Genomic DNA, 19957 nt, shown 5'->3' on the forward strand with positions numbered 1-19957 from the left:
CAGTTCAGGGAGACTATGAAGATTATGTATGCGTGATAAGATGTATGCATGAAAATATGTGTTAGATACAAGTAAGCACTGTAGAGCAAACCTGGATATCAGTAGAACTCCAGTTTAAGGGCAAATCCTGAGTGTTTCAGATAGAGAAAAGTTACTTAGATGCAGAGTTCATGCTAAGCAGAGAAGGAATATATCCGAGACAAGCAATCCTCATATATCAAAAGTTAGTTTTAATCACTATGTTCTTAGATAGTTCTGTGATTGAGGAAGACGTTAAGATAGAAAAGATCATGTTCGTTTATGCGGACTGAGAAGAGGCAGAGTTACGTGTTGATAAGGAAAGTATATTTCAAACTCCTTGAAGTGATTTTAATCAGATGCAGTATAGCAGGAACCAAAGGAGACATATTTTAGTTGCAATGATTGTAGATGATTTCTAAATTTCGAGGACAAAATTTTTTCTTAGGGGGGGTAGAGTGTAACATCCCGCTTGTCAGCTAATCAAAAGTTCGTCTGATGAATGTGTCAGAGGACAAATGATCATGGAAATGTCTATTAATGGCATAAGTCAGGTATGAGTTAGAAATCAGAGATTAAGTGTTACAGAACGTCAAGTGCGACGAAAGATATTAATGAGTAATATTAGTCAAGAGTGGACTTAAGCATCAGTGTCGGATTTAAGGGTATAATGGTATTTGCACACGGGAGAGATATTTATATGTTGTTGGCCCAAAAATATCTCATTTTTCCAACTTCCTTCTCTCTCTAGGTTTTTGGGTGAAGAATTCTCTCTTCCTTCTCTCTAGAGGCCGCCCCCTTTCCTCCTCTCTAGCCCCTCAAACTCTTCCAAGATCATCAAGGGATAGGCAAGCATGAATCAAAGAAGCTTGTGGGCAAGGAACAACAAAGGGAATGAGTAGAAGCTTGGATTCAAGTTAGGATTTTAACTTTGAGAAGCTTGAAGCTTGAGGCAAACACAAGAAACAACCTAGGTGAGTTCCATAGATAGAATACCCACCTTTGGGTTTGTGTAATCTTGTAGAAAAATCATGTTTTATGTTAGTTTTGCTTTTATGAAATTTAAGTCCCCAAGGTAATTCTTGTTGTTTACATGCTAAAAATTGCCATGAGATATGTTTAAATGAAGCTATATATGTTGTTGGATGTATTGGTGCATTACAGGGTCCAATTGGTCGATTTTTGGGTCGAAAATGGCGAAAACCCGTAGCCGAAAGCACCGAAAACGCAAAAATTCGCAGCGCTGCGCCTGTACAAGGGCGCTAGGCGCCCACAAGTCAGGGAGCCAGCACTAGGCACCCTCCCTCTGGCGCCAGGCGCCCCAGACAGGACAACGTTCGTGTTGTTTTGCGCTCGGGTGCTTGGGGGCAGTCGCGTGGGGGTCCGTAGCGATCGTTTCGGTGTATTCTTGTACTGTTTTTACTTATCTTTCTACTGGTACAAGCTTGGCTTTATCAAATCATGAAATTTATAAACGGCTCGTAACTTGGGTTTATGGCATTTTCGGTCTTCAAAAAGTATTGAAAATTTGCACACATCGTCAATTGATTCTTGCACCATTAATCATGGCAATCTTAGCATGTATTACAAGGATGGCTCAAGAGAGTTTTAGCCGAATTATTCGGGTAGCAAAGAACTAGGCATGGGATGAAAGTAGAGCCTTGACATAGCTTGTCAAGAACTAGAATAGTTAGTAGAGAATAGAATGTTAGGCATGAGTAGTATGCTTGACTAGTTGCGAAGTGGCTTAGAGTAATCTCTTCGAATAGAAACTAGAGTGCCATACGAGTATGGCAAGACGTGAATTAATTAGATATCTCTTCACGTAGTAAGTTAAGCAAGCACATAATTTACCTCTAGTCGGATCGCATAGACATCCGAGGTAAAAGAGATAGCTAGTATAGATTTAATACTCATGCATATATTTAGACCAAGATTTTAATGAAGCTGTGGGGCGATTAGATATCTCTTCACCTAGAAGCTTTAGCAAGATGTAGTGGTCGTGTCTCTTGTGTCCACACTAGGTTGGTTCAAGAGGTTTCCATTAGGTGAAACGGGGTTAGCCGTAAGGATCCCGCACGTCACTGCAGGAGTGCCGTTGGTTATACCTTAGATAGGTTTCCATCGGATAGATAGGGATTGCGCTCGGGGTTACTCCACTCGGGGCTTTCCGTAAAATGAACTCAGATAATATTTGTTTGTTAAACGCTAACGTTATGAATGAACTTGACTATGCATATTTGTTAGATATATTTATGTTATGTCATAGAGCCTTGACGTAGGTCGTCAAGAATTAGTAGAGCCTTGACGTAGATCGTCAAGAATAGTAGAACATAGACGTAGATCGTCAAACTAGCATGATAGCAGGATGGAATATGTTGTTAGATACAACATAGTTATGCATAGAGCAAGTATAGAGAAAGATATACCGTTGACGATATTAGATTTTCCCTAATCGTTCGGGTTAGAATCGTGTCATGATTATGTTAGACTTGGGCCTTAATGCGTAGAGCGTATTCTTGGCAATGCGGTTTTAGTTTCCCCTCGACCGCCATGACACGTATAGGAAGTGAAGCCTATAACAGTTAGATAATACTATGACGGCCCTAGTATGCACGACCGTCTAAGTATGCAAGTCCCCACACACGTATAATCAACCGTCAGGTTGTATTTTAGACACGTGGTGACCGTAGGTTTCCCCTGAGGTTGCCTATAGCCTAGGATTTAGGGGAACTCACTGAGACATTATGTCTCATCCCAATCCTTATTTGTTTCAGATAAACAGGTTAGATTAGCAAGCTAGTAGCTGAATGGATGTTACGACAAGTGTTCGTTCGTACCCGCTGCAGGATGAGATGGATAATCAAGGATGCATTCATAATATCTTTAGAAAAGTTGAGTTGTATTATTATGTACGAACGCATTTGGTTGTATATATATTCATTCGTAGTTGTTTTGTTGTAAAATTTTAATGTATCCAATACCAAACTTAACGCACGTGCTAGACATTCTAGATACGTCTAGTATGGGTGTTACACTTACACATTTTAGAGGGTAAGCGAGGATTGATTGTTTGGGGTGTTCCTTTTTTATTTACGAATAAGCTAAATTAGTCCACCTGAATTGACATCGGAGATAATTGAACATGCGACCTTGATAAAGAGCACGTTATTAGATCTCAAGCTAATACCACGAGGCCAACCAAAGTAGGTTGTGTTCCTTTTGTTTTGATGAAGAATTTTTGGTTTTTAGTTGTTTGTGTTAAAATATAATTGCTCGCCCCCTTTATATAATGGGAGGTTGTTAGTTTCTTTTTTCCTTTTGACCATTGAAATAGCAAAAACCGAAATTCGGATTGCTATTTTTAAATGATTCGAGTCAGAACCGAACTTCATGTTGCTAAATATATGGTTAAGTAAAGAATTAATATGTGGTTAAGAGAAATAAGCTAAGCAGATGATTAATATGACAATAAGTTTACAGGAAAATTCCTTGTCAATGTATATATGGAATTTTCCTGTAAACTTATTGTCAAATCAATTATCAGTTTAACGTTTATTTCTCTTAACCACAAATTAATTCTTTACTCTGCCTTATATTTAGCAACATGAAGTTCGGTTCTGCCCTCGAATCGTTTAAAAATAGCAATCCAAATTTTGGTTTTTGTTATTCCCATGGTCAAAAAGAAGGAATAAAACTAACAACCTCCCATTATATAAGAGGAGGGGGGGGGGGGGGGGGGGGGGGGTTGAGCAATTATATTTTAACACAAACAACTAAAAACCATAAACACTTCATCAAAACAAAAGGAATACAACCCACTTTGGTTGGACTAGTGGTATTGGCTTGGGATCTAAGAGCGTGCTCTTTTTCAAGTTCAATTCTCTCCGATGTCAATTTAGGTGGACTAATTTAACTTATTCATAAATAAATAAAAAGGAACATCCCAAACAATCAATCCTCACTTACCCTCTATAATGTGTAAGTGTAAGTGTTCATTATTACCCATTATAGTGTGTAAGTGTAAGTGTTCATCAAATCCAGGGAAATCATCTTCTTAGGGGTTGTAACATCCCAGACAACTTTAAGCTTTGCCGACTGACCCTACAAACCAACACGAGTCTTTTCTGCGTGTTTTGTCCTAACTCGCACACTTACCGGGAAACTTCCCGGTAGGTCACTCATCCAAAGGCTACTCCAAATCAAACATGCTTAACTGTGGATTTCTTATGGAATGGACAACCCAAAATAAGATGCATCTTATTGATATAGGTAGTACCAAACAGTTCTTAAAATCCTTCCTTCAACCATATAGTCTCATACCTACACGGCTTCATGATCCCTCTCATTCCGATGTGATTCGGTTCCTCTAGAAGCTGTCGGAAGCCACTCATTATCATGCCTTGTGCACCGACGACCACTCCCCGCCTTAGGTTCATCGATTACATCAACCTGTTCTTTCCAGGAACCTCTTCATTTTTTATTCAAATCATTCCCTCATTATTTATATCTTCTGCATATGAAGAATATGAAAGAGAGCCGACTTTTTGAGAAACAACTCAATACAGTTTTTTTTATAAGCTACAGGGTTTTCATGATTTTCAGAAAAATAATCAAATCACAAAGGGGAATTATTATGAAGTTTGTCTTACTCATTCTGTTATCAGCATGGATAATTTTTTTTCGCAAAGGGTTAATATATGTTTACAAGATCATAGAGAATCTTCTTCCAGCAATTACGAAGAGTGTTCTCTCTCATTTGTGAACTCTAGCAGAATCCATTCTTTAAATCCTTATGTTCGAACTCTAGCTGAGTCCATTCTTTAAATCCTTATTTTCGATCTCATCTTTATTTATATTATTTATAAACATAATTTGTATTATTTATATAATTTCAATAATAATTATATTTTTTATGTGTTTGGATTTCGGTTCCTGCCTTATATATATATATATATATATATATATATATATATATATATATATATATATATATATATATATATATGCTAAAATATGTCAATAATCCCTGTTAATTATAACAATTTGGTTTTTGGTCCTTGTCGATGATCCTTTTTAGCATTATCCACAATACAAAGAATATAAATTTAGCAATGGAAAGACAAAAAATTGCATAATATATAAAACACAGAAAGCGCATTAAAAATACCTCATAAACGATTAGAAAAGGTGCACCATACTTCTGCTAAAACCATTATATCATCATAAACCTTCAATCAACTGCATTTATATCAAAGAAAAATACACTTAGACAAACAAAATACCAAAAAATAAAAAGGAAGAGGAAAAATAACTCACCAGCTAGTTTACTATTTAAATAAATAAATAAATATAAATAACCAAAAACCAGTTGAAGATGAAGGACACCGTGTTATAGTTTGCTTCCACAGTATTTCCCATTCTACCATTGGATAAGAATATCTAAATAATTTTTAGAATGAAGAAAGAACTAAATCACTTCCAATGAAAGCATGATTTGAAAAAGTCTTCAAATGGAAATAACTAACAAGTGTTGTGTAGAAAACAATTGTACAGAAAATGATGATCTTGCTATAGAGAAACATGAATGCTATAGTGAAAACAATTTGAATAAGGAATGCTGCAACACAATAGCAGCAAGACAAAGTGATCACGTCCATTGATATATGAGATGGAGCTCTGTCGCGTCATTTTTCGGAGATCAAGGCTATTTGATTAGCTTTTGACTCACTTGATTATTTCACGACTGAACATTTAATTTTTTTAAGGAAAAGGGGAAAAAGTTCGAACTACCCCTTATTGAAAAGATTTAGGGTTCGGGGGTTAGTTACATAAAGGGAAGGTGTTAGCACCCTTCATGTCCGTAGTACTCTACGGAAACCTCTTGGTTTCATTTAATTTAATGTGCTATAACTTGCTTGTTTTGAAGGAAAAAAAAAAAGGAGTTTGAAATGATAAAAGAAAGGAGACCTAGTTTATCTACATTTTATTGATTTGGAAGGACGAGTGTCCTCTGCCTACGTACCCGTGAGGGATCAAAACCTCGTAGTTCGGGGTTAAAAAAAGCTGACGTTTGATTGGTTGAGTGTTTTTTAATATTTTGAAAATGTTTTAAAATGAAAAGCCAAGTGGCAAAATAAGCTTGTTTGTATTTTTTATATTAAAGAAAAAAGACTCAAAAAAGAAGTTAAGTTGATTAATGTTTGATTAAGAAAGAAATAGAAAAAGACGTCACTTGATTTAGGATCAAGGTTTATTTAAGAAAATATTTTTGTGATTTTTTGGTTATTTGCATGTTTTTGTTGTTTTCAAATAATTAGAAAGAAATTAAGCTAACGGAGCAGAAAAGTAAAGCGTAGGTACCTTATGGTGGCGTTGGACCACCACAAGGACCATCTAACCTAATCTACAAGCAAAATAAGAGGCATACACACACGCAAGCACACATGCACCTAAACTATTACATAAAAAAACCTATTAATACATTCTAGGGTCTGCGGAAAAATAAATAAATTACATTAAGCCTAGTTTACATTCTAAAAGTCATGAAAAACAAAGAATAAGATGCTGAAGAAAAATAAAATACGTACAAAAATTTAAAAATAAAACAGGGTCCATTCACCAGGTGGGGGGGTGCAGTAGTGAAAGGAGGGTGCATATAGCAAGCAGAATATTGCAGGGAAGAGGTATTGGGCCATGAGAAAGGCCTGTGGCGGGTTGGGCAAGATACGAATCCGGGTCGGATTGACCCGGTTCGGTTTAAAGGAAATAAGAAGGTGCGACCCGGTTTCAAGTCATTCTTCCCCTTCTTTCTCTCTTACGGCTTCTTCTTTTCTCCCATTACTCCTCTTATGTTCTTCTTTCTTTTTTACATTCTTCTCTTCCTCAGTTCTGTACCTGCGCCTAGACAAACAATAATCATAGACCTGCGATACATATAAGGGAAAAGAAAACTACCTTTGGGTATCGATTCGGATTTGGATTCGTCGATTGAAGAGGTGTGTGGCTGCGGCCTGTGTGTTGCTGTGAGCGTGCTGCGATTGTTGTTGTTCTCTATGTGTGTGTGTGCTGCGCCTTGCTACTGCTGGTGCGAGTGTTGCTGTTGTCGTTGTGTGTCGTGATGTCGTGCGCGAGTTGTGTGTGTCGCGACTTCTCTCCTTTCTCTTGTCTCTTGCGTCTCTGCTGGTGTTCTTTCTCCCTCTCTCTGGCTCGAAATTCTGCCCTTTTCTTTCTGTGTGTGTGCAGGTATTTATAGCATCAGGGCTGGCTTCAGGGTTTGTTGAAAAAGGGCATGAAACTCGCAGCTTGAGGAGAAGAAAAAGCGATTACGTTGCTGGATTGATGAGGCCGTGAACCATGTGATTGAACTTGGATGGAATTGTTGCAGAGGTGTGTTAGCTGGATCGAAAATGATGAACGAGTGCCAGGCTGTTTCCTTGGATTGGGACAGTGAAATTGTGTTTTCTTGGATGAGGATGAGGATGAAGGAGCGCGTGATAGTGGCTTGAACCTGGACATTCTTTTTTGGATTTTTAACAAATAGCAAAACGATAAAACAAAAGATGATAACTACATGATTTGATTTTTTTGGGATTTATTGTCTACTAAAAAATAAAAAATAAAAATAAAAGGGATAAACATGTATATACATTCTTGCTTTTTTTATTTTCTAATTAATAAGTAAATAAAAATAAAATAAGACTTGGACTTATCTAAAAAGAAGATGACAAAAGAATTAAAAGAAATAATGACTAGATTGAAAACTAAAGTTGAATTTGATTAAGAGGAAAAATTTAAAAGATGGAAATGACGAATAAAAAGATATAGAGACAAGGGCTCGATTCGGAACTAAATATGGGGTATTTTAAAATACCATTTTTGCCAAATTCAACTGAAACATCTAGGGTCACATGACATGTGTCAGTGGGACCTTAGGTCAAAAATTGGGGTGCGACAGATGCCCCTATTTAAGTTTCTTCGTCCGGAGATTTGAAGATGGAATCTTTGACTCGATCGGAGCGAAGAGACTTAAATACAAAGTACACCAATTTTGGACCTAAGATGCTATGAATGCTCGCGAAATGCTTGCATGAATGCAGGACGGCAAAGATGCTTTGACTGGGATGAGAAACAAAAACGGGATACCCAAATTTGTTGAAGAATGGGATCCGACTCCGCTAGGGGGAATGTAGTTTCACTGGGGACAATGACCGTCTACTATCGTATTGATTGAGGGCGGTAGCTTTAATGAGAACGAAACTTTTTAGTGACAACTCTTGACCAGACGCACTGGGGATGACACTGGAGAAAATAAGATGTGATAGAAGGTAAACTCAAGCGGTCCGTTGTTTAGGACTGGCAGCTTGAAACAAGATAAACTCAAGCGGTCCGTTATTTAAGACTAGCAGCTTGAAACAAGATAAAGAGTAAACTTAAGCGGTCCGTTGTTTAGGACTGGCAGCTCGAAACAAGATAAACTCAAGCGGTCCGTTATTTAAGACTAGCAGCTTGAAACAAGAGTAAACTTAAGCGGTCCGTTATTTAGGACTGGCAGCTTGAAACAAGATAAAAGGTAAACTCAAGCGGTCCGTTGTTTAGGACTGGCGGCTTGAAACAAGATAAAAGGTAAACTCAAGCGGTCCGTTGTTTAGGACTGGCGGCTTGAAACAAGATAAACTCAAGCGGTCCATTGTTTAGGACTAGCAGCTTGAAACAAGACAAAAGGTAAACTCAAGCGGTCCGTTGTTTAGGACTAGCAGCTTGAAACAATTTGAAGACTGGAACGACAGGATACGACCAAACAAGACTTCGGGTAACTGATGCAACCATGTGTGAATTGATATTGTGTATATGCTGTGTATATATGAATGTATGAATCCGTGACAGTATTAATGTCTGAATGTATGATTGTATGAATGTATGAATTTATGAATGTATGAATGTATGAGTAAAGCTTGTAAGACCGTATTCAGTGTATGTGACAGACAAACTTGATGAGACTAGGCAGAACTGGTAAGGTGGGAAGTAGACCAACGTTGCAGTACTACGCACTCAGCAAACTTCCTTGGAGATGATCTCGTTGAGGCCAAAAGTAACAACTGATGTCTTCTAGGGGGGAGAACCCATTAAAAGCCTGGAAAAAAGTCGCCATTTGTAAGCCAACGCAAGAATCTCTTCCGTTGACACACTTTAGTCATCGTGCCTTTTCTTTGTTTTTTTTGTTTTCTTTTTGAATCCCTAACTTTTGCCTGGATCGCCCCTTCGGGTTTTCAATCCACCGGGAGTATATTCCTTTTTTGTGCCCCTAATTTTTGTCTGGACCGCCCTCTCAGGTTTTCAGTCCACCGGGAGTATATTCCTTTTTTTTTTTTTTTTTTTTTGAAAGCTTCCCACAGTGTTTAGCCGTGCTTGTTCAATGGGGCTTAACCACCTTTGAGGAGAATGTTGATGCGCCCTTCCTTTACTTTCGAGTCCTACAATGCACTTATTTGTTTATGCTTTCAAGAGACGTGAAAAAGTTTTATGAATTTTGCTTCAAAATATTATCGTCAAAGAAATAGAAGAAATTTTGGAAAAATGAAATAAATGAGAATTCCAAGTAAAGGGCAAAGGCTCAAATTTTATTGATTGAATGGTGGCCCGCTAAAGGCGCGACTCCATAGATATTTACAAAATTTGGAAAAATGGTAATTTAAAATGGAGAGGTACTTTGAACTTCATAACCCTAAATTTCTAACAACTTTGAATTCCGCTGCGTTTGATGCTTCAGATCGGAGATTCTTTGATAGCAGGTATGTCCCAAGTGGATTGTGCCAGACTGGATGCAGTTACTTTGTCTTTTCTTTTTATCCTTAACTTTTGCATAGACCGCCCTTTCGGGTTTTCAGCCTATCAGGATGATTTTCTGTTTAATGTCTCTAACTTTTGCCTGGACCGCCCTTTCGGGTTTTCAGTCCATCGAGACGCTCATTCTTGCCTAAGCCGCCCTTTTCGGGTTTTCGACTTACCGAGCTGTTCTTATAATTTTTAGACAAAGTATTTCTTGACTGCATCCGTGTTTACAGTACGTGGAAGTTCTTCACCATCCATGGTTTGAAGAGTCATGGCACCACCGGAGAAGGCTCTTTTGACAACATATGGACCTTCATAATTAGGCGTCCACTTGCCCCTAGAGTCCGGTTGGAACGTAAAAATCTTTTTGAGCACGAGATCACCTTCTTTGAATTCACGGGGACGAACTTTCTTGTCAAAAGCCTGCTTCATCCTCTTCTGATATAGTTGACCGTGACATAGGGCGGTCATGCGCTTTTCCTCAATTAGATTCAATTGATCATATCTACTTTGGACCCATTCAGCCTCTGATAACTCAGCTTCCATCAGAACTCTCATTGAAGGAATCTCAACTTCTACGGGGAGTACAGCCTCCATACCATATACCAAAGAGAAGGGGGTTGCCCCTGTCGACGTGCGTATGGAAGTACGATATCCGTGTAATGCAAAGGGAAGCATCTCATGCCAATCTTTATATGTCACCACCATCTTCTGGACGATCTTCTTTATGTTCTTATTTGCAGCTTCGACAGCACCATTCATCTGAGGTCTGTAAGGCGAAGAATTATGATGCTCAATCTTGAAATCATCACATAACTCTTTCATCATCTTGTTGTTTAGATTTGTCCCATTGTCTGTAATGATCCGGTTAAGGACACCGTAGCGGCAGATAATATGATTCTTGATAAACTTGACCACCACTTGCTTGGTCACATTAGCATATGACGCTGCTTCAACCCACTTGGTGAAATAGTCAATAGCCACTAGAATGAAGCGGTGCCCGTTTGACGCTTTTGGTTCAATCCTTCCAATCATGTCAATGCCCCACATAGAGAAAGGCCAGGGAGACGAAAGAACATTGAGTGCAGTCGGCGGCACATGAATCTTATCGGCATAGATCTGACACTTATGACATTTTCTGGCGTGTTTGTAACAATCAGCTTCCATCGTCATCCAATAATAACCCGCTCTCAATAGCTTCTTAGTCATTGCATGCCCGCTTGAATGAGTTCCGAAGGAGCCTTCATGTATTTCATGCATCAATAAATCAGCCTCGTGCTTGTCCACACATCTAAGCAATACCATGTCAAAGTTTCTTTTATACAAAACGTCCCCGTTCAGGAAGAAATTGCCAGACAGTCTTCTTAGAGTCTTCTTGTCTTTATTGGATGCCCCGAGTGGATACTCTTGACTCCGAAGGAAACACTTGATATCATGGAACCATGGCTTGTCATCAACAACTTTTTCAGCAGCGAATACATGAGCAGGTCTTTCCAGACATCTGATACGGATCAAAGGCACTTCATTCCAACGATTTACTTGGTACATCGAAGACAGGGTAGCGGGAGCATCTGCCATCTGGTTCTCATCACGAGGGATGTGGTGTAGCTCGACTTTGTTGAAGAAGGTCAGTAATCGTCTTGCATAATCTTTGTAGGGGACCAAGCCGGGGTGACGAGTCTCCCATTCTCCTGTGATCTGATTGATTACGAGGGCTGAGTCACCATAAATGTCGAGGATCTTGATTCTCAAACCAATGGCTTCTTCGAGACCCATAATACATGCTTCGTATTCTGCCATGTTGTTTGTACAGTCAAATGTCAGTCTGGCAGTGAAGGGGATATGTGCACCCTCAGGAGTAATAATGATTGCCCCTATTCCGCTTCCATAAACATTAACAGCTCCGTCGAAGATTAGACCCCATCTTGATTCAGGATCTGGACCTTCTCCGAATAACGGCTCGTCACAATCTTTCGTCTTCAGATACATAATCTCTTCATCAGGAAAGTCGAACTTGATAGGCTGATAATCCTCAACTGGTTGGTGAGCTAAATGATCTGCAATGATACTCCCTTTGATTGCTTTCTGGGTATGGTACTCGATGTCATATTCAGATAACAACATCTGCCACCGGGCGATTCTTCCTGTTACTGCAGCTTTCTCGAAGACGTACTTGATCGGATCCATTTTAGAAATTAACCAAGTAGTATGATTAATCATATAGTGACGAAGACGTTTGGCAGCCCAAGCTAGAGCACAACATGTCTTTTCGAGCATGGAATATCGAGACTCACAATCAGTAAACTTCTTGCTTAAGTAATAAATAGCGTGCTCCTTTCTTCCAGTTTCGTCTTGTTGCCCGAGTACACAACCCATAGAATCTTCTAACACAGTCAGGTACATGATCAGAGGTCTTCCTTCAACTGGAGGGATAATGATTGGTGGTTCTAGCAAATACTCTTTGATGCTGTCAAAGGCTTTCTGGCACTCTTCTGTCCACACAATACCTTGCTCCTCGCGGAGTAGCTTGAATATCGGCCCACATGTTGCAGTCATATGAGAAATAAAATGGGAGATGTAGTTCAGTCGTCCGAGAAACCCTCTTACTTGTTTTTCTGTTTGTGGAGCGGGCATCTCTCTGATAGCTCTGACCTTGTCAGGATCTACTTCAATACCTTTCTGGCTGACAATGAAGCCCAAAAGCTTTCCGGATCTGACGCCAAAGGTGCACTTGTTAGGATTCAAACGGAGTTGATACTTTCTCAGTCGTTGGAACATCTTCAGCAAATACTCGACATGCTCATCTTCAGTACCTGACTTGACAATCATATCATCTACATAAACCTCAATCTCTTTGTGCATCATGTCGTGGAAAAGAGTAGTCATACCTCTCTGATAAGTAGCACCTGCATTTATTAACCCAAACGGCATTACTCTGTAACAGAAAGTGCCCCAAGGTGTAATGAAAGATGTCTTCTCTCTATCTTCGGGTGCCATCTTGATCTGATTGTAACCGGAGAAACCATCCATGAAGGAGAAAACTTTGGATTTTGCAGTATTGTCAACCAGTACATCAATGTGAGGCAGTGGAAAATCATCTTTGGGAGTAGCTTTGTTCAGATCACGGTAATCGACACACATTCTGACTTTACCATCTTTCTTCGGAACAGGCACAATGTTGGCAAGCCACTGAGGGTATTCTGATGTGACAAGGAAACCTGCGTCAATCTGTTTCTGTACTTCTTCTTTAATCTTGAGGGCCATATCAGGACGGGCTCTTCTCAACTTCTGCTTGACCGGTGGACATTCAGGTTTCAACGGCAAACGGTGCATCACAATATCAGTATCTAGGCCTGGCATATCTCTGTACGACCAAGCAAATATATCAACATATTCTTTGAGAAGTTTTATTACTCGCTTCTTGACACTTGCTTCAAGTGATGCCCCAATCTTGACCTCCTTCTTGTCTTCTTCAGTACCCAAGTTGATCACCTCTATTACTTCCCCATAAGGCTGAATGGCATTTCTTTCTCGTTCAAGTAACCGAGAGATTTCATCGGGAATCTCTTCATTCTCTTCCTCTTCCGCCTCAAACACAAGGGATTCAAAGTTGGGAGAGATCATAGGGCTATGTTGTTCAAAGGGTTCATTGATGTTTAATCTGCACATATGATTGATGATTTTAGAAAATAAGTAAATGCAGATTTTTCGAAGGTGAATTATATCTTTTTTTGGTTTTTTGTTTTACCATTTTTCAGAAAAAGCACAAAAGAAAAATAAAACAAAAATCGGGAACAAAACGACATTGTTATTTAATTGATGATAATTTCTTGAAGCAAAGGGCCCTAGATAAATTCACTTTCGCTTGGGGCGGGGCGAAAGGATTTTTTTTGAAAAAGCATAAAAAACAAATGCATTACTTGGACAAGTGAGCAACAAAAGGAACATCTACAGCGACCCAATTGTGGCTAGACCCTCCGTGAGTCACGAAGCTTCGTGGTATCCCCTCAGGATTGTCTTCAATGATATCATTGGCTTCTGACAGGGCATTAATAAAGCCCGCACTGTGGAAAGTATCTCTTGCTGGCACGACGACATTCCAAGGCAAATCAGTTGACGGAGAGAAACCCAGACCTTCTCGACGCTTGTTCTCTGGCAATTCTATCAACTTCCCCCAACTTGCAGATCCTCCAGCTTGTACTATGCTCTGAGCATCTTTTAGAGAGGAAATAGATGCTTCACTCTTCTTGGTATTCTCTTTTTCCACGGCAAGTCCCTGGAATGACGTCCCCTCAACACTGTCGGCCTTGATAAAAGAGAAAGATGACAAATGGCTTACTAACAGGGCTTCCTCCCCATTCACAGTTATCAGCTTCCCATTATGCACAAACTTCAGCTTCTGGTGCAATGTAGAGGTTACTGCCCCAGCTTTATGAATCCAAGGGCGACCTAGCAAGCAACTGTATGATGCTCGGATGTCTATCACTTGAAATGTAATCTGGAAGATCTGCGGCCCAACTGTAATTGGCAGATCCACCTCCCCATGGACATCCTTCCTCGAACCATCAAAAGCCTTTACCATTACCTCACTTCGTCTTAAAGGTGTACCCTTGTAAGAGAGCTGGTCATAAGTTGTTTTGGCCATCACATTTAGAGACGAACCGGTGTCTATCAGCACATTTGACAAAGTGTCGGTCTTACAATTCACAGATATGTGCAAAGCCAGATTATGGTTCCTTCCTTCTTTCGGAAGCTCTTCATCACTGAAACTCAGGTTGTTGCATGCAGTGATATTCCCCACTATTCCTCCGAATTGACCAACAGTCACATCGTAGTCCACAAAAGCTTGTTCCAGGACCTTCATTAAAGCCTCCTTGTGAGCATCAGAATTCAGCAGTAGCGACATTATGGATATCTTTGATGGAGTTTGCATCAGTTGATCAACCACCTTGTACTCACTCTTCTTGATTAGCTTGAGAATCTCATCAACCTCAGAATTTGCATTGGTCCCACTAGACTGACCGATATCTTTGACTGCACTGGGATCTTTAGCTTGGGTCTCCTCGATTACCGGAGCACTAGCTTTCTTTGGGAGCACCACAGGAACAATACGCCCATTTCTTAGCACTCTACTGACTTCAGCGATATTCCCTACAGACGGCAAAGGTGGTATTGGAACTTCACGACCGTCCTCTATCATAGTGGCATTGTACTTATAAGGAATGGCTTTCTCAGAAGCATAAGGCATCGGACCAGGCAAACAGATCACTAGAGGGGCAGCAACTGACTTTCGACTGTTGTAGAATATCTTCAAAGGCTCCTCTGAAGTTATCACACATACATCATCACACTTTCTTTCAACAACAAGTTCTCCTTGGTCTAAAAGTCCTTGAATATCATCTTTTACTTTCTGACAACCTTGAGGATCTAGAAGACACACTTCACAGGCGGCATGATCATGTTCAAAGAGAGATGCTTGACACATCTTGGTATGTATAGGGACCAAAGGTGTCCGGATGTGTTGGACGTTCAGGATGAGATGAGTCTTCTGGCAATCTTCGATCATGTTGACAGTTGTGGTACCATGGTTTGGTAACGGATTGGTTCGAACATTTGGTGCTGAGTCTGTGAAGGTTATCTTCTTGTCATCGATCAGCTTCTGGACTGCATTCTTCAAGGCATAACAGTTCTCAGTATCATGACCTGGGGACCCTTGGTGAAAAGCACAAGTCTGGTGAGGTTTATACCATGCCGGTGGTTTCTCTGGCACTGGAAGAGGTGCTCTAAGTTGAACCAAATTCTTACTGAGCAACCCTGGGAGTAACTCTGCATATGTCACGGGAATTGGGTCAATTTTTAATCTGGTATTTTGTGGCCGAGGCTTTTGTTGTTGGTAGGGTTGTTGGGGATATTGTTGGTATGGTTGTTGAGGATATTGTTGGTATGGTTGTTGGGGATATTGTGGAAGGTATTGTTGTTGTTGAGGATATTGTTGATGTTGGGGATATTGTTGTGGGGGATATTGTGGGAATTGAGGTTGCTGTGGATATTGTGAGAATTGAGGTTGGCCATTTGGTGGTTGGATGGTATTGGTAGCAGGTGTGATGGCAGCAATGTGTTGATAGGCTGGATAATTTTGTTGAGGCCTCCCATGGGCCACCATACCGACCTCTTGTTCTTTCTTTTTCGGGAGGTGATTCCCAGACTTCTTGGTTCCACTTGCAGATGTCCCTTCTTTTACTAAACGTCCTTCTCGGACTCCTTTTTCCAACCGTACACCCGTAGCAACCATCTCAGCAAAGTCCTTGGGAGTACTTCCGACCATATTCACATAATAAAACTGATTGAGAGTTTTTAAGAAGAGCTTGGTCATCTCCTTCTCTTCTATGCGCGGGCTGACTTGGGCAGCGGCATCCCTCCACTGCTGGGCATACTCTTTGAATGTTTCTTTGTCTCCCTGAGTCATAGCTTGTAGGTCACATCCACATTGTAACTGTATTGCTCCACAAAAGCATCACACAGATCTTGGAAAGTTTGGATATTTGTTTTATCTAGATTCATGTACCATTTTGAGGCAGGACTAGCCAAACTTTCATGGAAGAAATAGATAAGGACTGAATCATCCTTGGAATAGGCAGACATTCTTCTCACATACATTGTTAGATGTTCCTCAGGACAGGATTTTCCCTTATACTTCTCGAAGTCTGGTACCTTGAACTTGTGGGGTATTTGAACATTTGGCACCAAACAGAGATCATAAGCAGTCTTCCCAAATACTTTCTTCTTGTGGAGGGTTTTCACATCTCGCTGAATTTCATCATATTTTTGCTGCAAGTCATTCATTCTATCATAGGCTTCTATATCCCCTGAATGGTAGATGGGCTCTTCTTCTTGTGGAATGGTATGCATCACCGGAGTCGAATAGGTCATAGCGGCTGGAGGAGCTCCTACCAGAGGTGGAGGAACATGAGTTGCATTTTGACGAGTAGGCATCGGAACTTCGGTCATGATAGGGCGGAATACTTCACTGAGGCAAACTGGCACACCCCAAGAACGACCTTCTGGCATAGAATTCGAAGCTTCACACACAATGGGACGGAGTATTTCGCCGGCAGTGAAAGGCGAGAACCGAGGCGCAGAACGTTGCGGAGCAGAGTGCATCGGAGTATCTGCACATATTGTCCATCCAGGGGTAGCAGAGGCAGCTGCAGAGGCGGAGGTTTCGGCCTGAGTTCTGACTGGAGGAGGAGGCGGTGGTGCTTGTGCCTGAGATTGTACTTGAGCTTGTGCTTGAGCCTGAGCCAGTGCTTGAGCTTGAGCTTGTGCTTGAGCTTGTGCTTCAGCTTGTGCTTGAGCTCGAACCTGTGCTTCTGCCATTGTCTTCATCACTTCAGCCATCTCGTCCATCTTAGTCTGCATGGTTGACATCTCTTCGCGGAGCACTCGATTTTCTTGTTCGAGATAATCCATTTTCTTCTTAACGTTTGCTCGAGTGTAGATAGTGCGGGTAGGCTTGTAGAGGATACGTGGGGCCACCTTTTGAAACGAGCTGACCTTTTCTGGAAAAGAAAATTTGTGTGAGACTTTGGATTTGAGACTGTGAAATGCAAAATGATGCATGATGTTATGCAAAAATAGACACATTTTTATTTATCGAAGGACTTATAAAAGCAAATTTGTAAACATCATAATTGAATAATTAAAGTACTACAAAATAATTCCCTTTTAACAAAACTGAGCCAAGGGGTAGACTCCAAAGTACATCACAAAAAAGCTAGGAAATAACATAAAGTGGTGAAACAACTAAGATACTCTTGAACTCCTATAGTAGACTACTCTTCGAAATCTGGATGGGCGCCGGCGAACATATCCATGTACTCCTTCTTCCTTTTAGAATCCCGCCTGAGTATATCATCCTTCTACTGGAGGAGATCATTCTGCTTAACAATTAGTTGGCCTAGCTTGAGAATTTCACGATCCTTTTGCTGTATCAGTCCATCCTTTGTCTCCATCTGAGCCATAACCATCTCATACTTCCTCTTCCAATTGTTCCTTTCACGTGTCATCTCGGCCAACTGGTACTGGAATTCTTCCACATTTTCAGGGAGTACGGGCAGTGGGGGAGCCGGAGTAGTTGAAGATGGGACTCTGGATAAAATGTAAGGCATCTTGTACGTTGTAGCTCTATCAATGACCCAATTCCGTGTAAGAGCTATGGACGAAACTTGATCTTTTTCCCATCTTACTCTTCTCTTTTCTATGGATGGCATGCCAAGCTTGTATGAATTTTTCCCTCTCATTTGTGGAATCATCATGGTTATGGTAGAATACGCTGGACAAATCAAGGTATAAAGGTTTGGCTTTGACCGGGTATCCGAGTTGTTGTTGGGCAAGGATAGGGTTGTAGCTAATTCCTCCCCATATTCCGATAAGAGGTACATTAGGGAAGTCACCACAGTGGATAATGACGGTCTTGGTATCACTGGCTGGGTTGTACCAAACTATGTCCGCGGGGGTAAGGGACATGATTCTTTGGGACCACGAGAGCTTTTCAGGGTTTTTGGTGAAGGGCTGAGTTCGAGGTAGATGGGAGGTAAACCATTTATAAAGTAAGGGTGCACAGCAAAGGATAACCCCACGACCAGCTAGATTACGATCATGAATGGAATGGTAAGTGTCTGCAAGTAATGTAGGGACAGGGTTTTTGGTGAGGAAGATTTTGATGGCGTTGATATCAACAAAGTTGTCAATATTTGGGAAAAGTAGGAGCCCGTATATGAGTAAGGCTAAGATGGAGTGAAAGGCTTTATTGTTGGGTAGTCCGGCGAAGAGGGAGGCTTTTTGGAAAAGGTAATGTGTAGGCAAGCATTGGAGTTGGGGTTTCCCTTTGATGGTAAGTTGAGCTTTCAATTCAGAGGCATCAAGGTGAAGAGCTTTAGCAATGGTTGAGGCTTCAGGATTGGGTTCAAGGCCATGGAAGGGTACTTCATTGGACACAGGTAAGCCAACCAAGTCAGAATATTCTTCAAGAGTGGGAACCAATATGAAGTCAGGGAATAGGAAGCAATGATAGAGTGGGTCATAGAATTGGACCAACGTATTGAGGACCCCTTCTTCTACTCTTGTTTGGAGGATGCTGAGTAGTCTTCCATGATGAGCTTGAAAGTCCTCCGGACTAGTTACTCTCGATCCTAGCTCCCTTAGCTTCAATAAATCGGGTTTCTTGAAAGTGTACTTCCTAGTGCTCCTTATTATAGGATTCATATCAACAACATTTACAAAAAGCTTGTTTTAAGTCCTTCGATGTTTAATGAGAAAAAATTGATGAATGAATGCATGCATGCATGATTATGCTACATAAACGGTGAAAACATGGTGAGGTTTAAGGTCCATGATGATGGAGTCAAGGGTAACAACGCCATTTGGTAAGGACTATGGTTTTATTTTCACTTGTAACAAGGGTTCTACCAAGTTCCCAGAGTTGTCAACCACTTCCGAACATTATCGGGTTGCGGAACTACTTCCGGTCCAACAACGTTCGTAAGAAAGTCTCGTCTGAGTGTAGTATCGTGTATCAACCAACTCAAGACTACTCTTGATTAGCCACCGCACTACGTCCTAAAAGGCCAAGATGGGTTAAAGGTAACTAAAGGTCCTCAACATTAACAGTCACTTGAAAATAGTAATGCCAATCACGACTACTCATGTCGACATAAATTACTTCCAAGAGACCTCCGTTGAGTGGGGTTATCACATGTGCCATATCCCGAAACTTACTCTCGGTATGGGACTTTGATTATACCACCATCCTATCTTATGTTTCCCTCAAGTCCGGGTTAGGACTTATCTCACCACTCACGTTAGAAAGGAGAAAGAAGAATGATGAACAGATATATACGTATTTCCATCTTTTATTTTTATTGATTTTTTAAGCAAGTTATAGCACAAAAATTAAATAAGACCAAGTTAGGCTCAACCCTCTTAGGGGGTCCCCAGTGAAGTCGCCATTTCTGTCGCGTCATTTTTCGGAGATCAAGGCTATTTGATTAGCTTTTGACTCACTTGATTATTTCACGACTGAACATTTAATTTTTTTAAGGAAAAGGGG

The 19957-nt window shown here is 40.6% G+C and overlaps 1 protein-coding gene, 1 long non-coding RNA gene and 1 pseudogene across 2 annotated transcripts; 1 reads left to right on the top strand and 2 right to left on the bottom strand.

Moving 5' to 3' along the window:
• Positions 1-708: 708 nt before the first annotated feature.
• LOC146916075 (uncharacterized) lies at positions 709-2984 on the top strand. The gene is made up of 2 exons (XR_015013699.1): positions 709-992; positions 2796-2984. It is a non-coding gene; the product is annotated as an uncharacterized LOC146916075 (long non-coding RNA).
• A 7036-nt stretch (positions 2985-10020) lies between these two features.
• LOC146916076 (uncharacterized) lies at positions 10021-17402 on the bottom strand (annotated as a pseudogene).
• A 634-nt stretch (positions 17403-18036) lies between these two features.
• LOC146916077 (uncharacterized) lies at positions 18037-19113 on the bottom strand. Its single transcript, XM_085721534.1, has one exon. The coding sequence runs from the start codon at positions 19111-19113 to the stop codon at positions 18037-18039; it is 1077 nt and encodes a 358-aa protein (XP_085577660.1).
• Positions 19114-19957: the final 844 nt, after the last annotated feature.

Source organism: Medicago sativa, chromosome 6 (assembly GCF_051527215.1).
Source record: "Medicago sativa cultivar Bolivia chromosome 6, Bolivia_mono, whole genome shotgun sequence".
NCBI lineage: Eukaryota > Viridiplantae > Streptophyta > Magnoliopsida > Fabales > Fabaceae > Medicago > Medicago sativa.

Coding starts and splice junctions, on each gene's coding strand:
- LOC146916077 (XM_085721534.1), bottom strand. CDS start 19,113: ATGAATCCTATAATAAGGAGCACTAGGAAGTACACTTTCAAGAAACCC.